Below are 4,124 nucleotides of genomic sequence, written 5' to 3' on the forward strand. Positions count from 1 at the left end.
GTCGCTGGGACTACAGGCGCGCGCCACCATGCCCAGCTAATGTTTTGTAGTTTTAGTAGAGACGGGGTTTCGCCGTGTTGACCAGGATGGTCTCGATCTCTTGACCTCGTGATCCACCCACCTTGGCCTCCCAAAGTGCTGGGATGACAGGCTTGAGCCACCGCGCCCGGCCTGCAACCTTATATTTTGACTAAAAGGGTGTTCTACATGGCTTCCCCTTTATTCCTTTTGCTCCTTTCCTCCTACAAACCCCAACACACACATCTCTCTCTCTCTCTCTCACTCTCTCTCTCTCTCTCTCTCACATACACACACACACACACACACACACACACACACACACATCTTTCTCCTTCCCTCCTTCCATGTGACTTTTCTGAGGAGGTAAGATTTCCACTATAACCTACCACTCTTCACATTCAAATCAAGGAAATGGCAGATTGCGTGCCCATCTTGTTGTTAGGGTAAAGTGGAATTTTAAAATTGAGTGTTATTTATAACACTGAGTGAGATGTTTATAAATGGAGAAAAGCCTAAATGTTCATCTGTCGCCTCCTAAGTCAGGGTAGGTCTTAAGACTTGAATATTTCTAGTTATGCTCAGAAAAAGATGGCCAATATCCATCAGGAAACCCATTTTCCAATACCTCAGAACTCCCCACATTCCTTCTTTACAAATAAAGAAATTAAGATCCAGAAGAGAAGGGCTGGTACCACATTCCAACAGAAGATTCACAGGACTTATGAGGGTGGCTTTTTTTTATAGTTACCTCCTCAGTTTTAGAAGTGTGCCATAGTAGAAGGTAAAATAACGTACAGAATTTCCAAATTCTTTTAAGTAAATTTTCTGTCCTTCAGTGTGTGTGTATGCACACACAGACTCACACACATGCTTTGCTTCCCCATGCAGACCCCATGCCAAGATCCTCTGAGGAAATAGATTCTTGACGTGTCTTCATTAATTCAAGAATGTGGTATAAAGGTTACAAAACGAACACCAGTGAGCAGCTGCTTTGATGGTGAATGGTCCAGTCCCTAGAGAGGCAGCGGTTCTCTCTCCCAGCCTCTGAGGCGTTAATGACTTCAAATACCTTGGTATTCATTTACATCCTCATTTAAATACTTGGTAGAAAAATAATTACACTGAGGTGTTTGATGAGATGAAATCTGATCTCAGCAGATGGAGTAAGGCTTCCCCTTTCATCAGCAGGGAAACCAAGTGTCATTTAAATGAAAATCTTCCTGCAATCTCTTTATTCCTAAGTTTGCTGCCCATATCCCTGAGGAAATGCTTTCATCAAAAAGGCCTAGTTATTGGGAAAGGATACCAATTTCTGAAGTAATTGTCATTACGTTGTCAGGTACAGAAGGAATGGTCCCCACCCCCATTTTTGCTGACACTCTCTGTGGCTTTCAAGTCTTGGCTTGAAATTCCACGCAAATGTGTCTGAAAATGGAAGTTTTCCAGTTAATGTTTTGGATCCAGTTCCGTGTGCTGGTATCAATATAGGAGAATGCCAACCACTCTGACTCTATTGGCCTCACAGCACTCTACAGTGTTAGCAACGGGTCTAAAAGACACGTAGCATGTGCTCCCATACTGCCTCCCAAGCTGGCGTCTCACTGCGATGAGGCACTTGAGTTCCCAGTCAGTGCGGAAGCTAGTGTGGGTGGAGAGAATGAAAGCAGTTTCATCCACTGTTTCCATGGAAGCAACATACAACCCTGAGTGCTTAGTGCAGAACTGAATTCCAAAGGAGGCGGCTTTTTACAGGTACTTGCTGCTGAAAAATAATTTCCCTGCCAGATACACTGTGAGTGCATTAGCCTGTTCTTACTCCTTCGTGTTTACTTTACATTAAACCTGCCAGGTATGGATTTCCTGTGGAATTTTCCTGAGACCGTATGTAATCTGTCTGGAAAATGGGAAGACCAGTAGCCCTGCACCCTAGAGCTGCCATTTCCAAGGGAGCATTTCAGGTTGTGGCTCCCGCTGTGAGACAAAAGAGCCATCTCATTTCCATCTGGTCATCTTACTGGGTGCTGCAGGCTCATTGGCAAGTCCAAAGCGATTCAAGGGGCAGCATCTTTCAGTGAAATGCACCATGGGGGCACCTGGCTGCTTGAGAGTTTCTCTTACGCTGTGGTTGGAGGGCCAGCTGTGTTCTCTGTGGTGGGTGGGGGCAGAAAGCAAGCCAGCTGCACACTCTGTGACCAGCAGCCAATGGAACGTATCCGGCCTCCTGTGCCTCCAGCAGCTGTGGCAGCCCCGACTCAGCTGGAGCGCCTGTTCCCTGAGGCAAGTGGTAACTGGGCTTCCTGATGCTACTGTTAGTCCTTTGTTTTGAGAGAAGCTGGGCCAGTCCAGGGCGATAGAAAGGACTCAAGAAGAAACACACAAATTAAAAAGCAGAATAAAATATTTCTGATATATTTGTTTTAAAATAAAATAACTAAAATGTCAGGATGAAAGGAAATAGCACTGATGCATAAGCTCATAGAGGAAGGATGCTTCACTGCACTAACAAAGAAGATACTAGGTGTAGCACCCACATTCTTGTCCAGAAAAACTCTCAGTCACTCCTTTCATACTCCGGACAATTGATGAGGTATAATAAAGTGATTTGGGAAAACATGATTTATCTCTGGATGGACCCTTTTCTTTGTTTAATTCCTTGGGACTGTTCTGAGCTGTTACCCTGAACACCATCTTTCCAATCTCCATGCCTCCCTTGCTTTTCTTTGGTGATTTACCAGGACCAAGATGAGGATACCGTCAGCCTTGAGTATCCACCAGTGCCACATGTGCAGACCCAGCCTCAATATTTTCAGATGGAAAATATTTGAAGAATAAAAATTAAAAGTGACAATGCAACAATAAATAATACACATTGAAAAAACAATACATACAGGTTGAGTATCCCTTATCTGAAGTTGCTTGAGATCAGAAGTGTTTCAGATTTCGGATTTTTTTTTGGATTCTGTAATATTTGCATCGACATAATGAGATATCTTAGGGATGGGACCTGAGTCTAAACATGAAATTCATTTATGTTTCCTATATACCTTATGCACATAGCCTGAAGGTAATTTTGTATCATATTTTAAAATAACTTTGTGCATGAAACAAAATTTGTGTTAAGTATTTATGTGTGGAATTTTCCACTTGTTGACATCATGTTGGCACACAAAAAATGTTGGATTTTGGGGCATTTTGGATTTTGGATTTTCAGATTAGGGTTGCTCAACATATAACTATTAAATAGCATTTACATTGCATTAGGTATAAGTAATCTAGAGATGATTGAAAGTACAGGAGGATGTTTGTAGGCTATAAACAAATATGCCATTTTACATAAGGGACATGAATCCTCAGATTTTGGCATGCTGGGTTTTGGTGGGTGGACGGGGTGGGGGGGTTCTTGGAACCAACACCCTGTAGATCTGAAGGATAACTGAGACTTACTCCAGTATGTTTCAGTAGTTTAACAGTCATTTCTTAGGTGTTGAGCACGCTTCTCTTGTGTGGTATGGATTAGACAAATCTACCTTCCCATGGCCTTTTTGGTTCCACAGAATATCCTACTTTAAAAAGAAGTTAATTGGCATGGTTTTGTGTTATGAGATACTTTTTCAGAGTAGAAATAGTTTCAAGGTATCAGAGTGTGCTCAGTGTGGGGCAATATTCTTTAGCCTAAGCTACTTCACGGCTCCTCATGTCTAACATAGACCTGCTCCTTAAGAACACAGATTTCATTATATTTCTATCCTTTTTGGGAACATGATTCATCATGGTCTTTTTTTGGTAAAAGTGGATCAAGGTGATTCAGTCTACCCATTGGTTTTGGCTATTAATTTGATCTCAGTGTATTGAAAGCTCAGGAGCTCAGAGGATTGATGTTTACTAAGAGATGTCAGGCTAGTTCACCACCCACCAGGTTAAATGATGTTTCAATTTCTTTTCCAGATATTAAATGCTACAAGGGAGTTGTCTAACACGGCTGCCTACCAGTCTGTCCGCATCTTCTCCGTCTCCCCCATTCAAGCAGAGCAGGAGCTGGAGGACCTTGTTGCCGTTGACTTGCAGTGGTCTAAGCCCACTGAAGGTATGACAGCTTGAACGTG

At 42.7% G+C, this 4,124-nt stretch overlaps 1 protein-coding gene across 5 annotated transcripts in view; it reads left to right on the forward strand.

The window, feature by feature from the left end:
* The window catches only part of SIAE (sialic acid acetylesterase), a 37,083-nt gene that overhangs the window by 14,376 nt on the left and 18,583 nt on the right, over positions 1-4,124 (forward strand). For all 5 annotated transcript variants that reach the window (XM_017524104.1, XM_037736546.1, XM_037736542.1 and 2 more), the window contains one exon: positions 3,967-4,105. In XM_017524104.1, coding sequence (XP_017379593.1) covers positions 3,967-4,105 — 139 coding nt within the window. The remainder of the gene's footprint in view (positions 1-3,966; positions 4,106-4,124) is intronic.

Source organism: Cebus imitator, unplaced genomic scaffold (assembly GCF_001604975.1).
Source record: "Cebus imitator isolate Cc_AM_T3 unplaced genomic scaffold, Cebus_imitator-1.0 Scaffold0, whole genome shotgun sequence".
NCBI lineage: Eukaryota > Metazoa > Chordata > Mammalia > Primates > Cebidae > Cebus > Cebus imitator.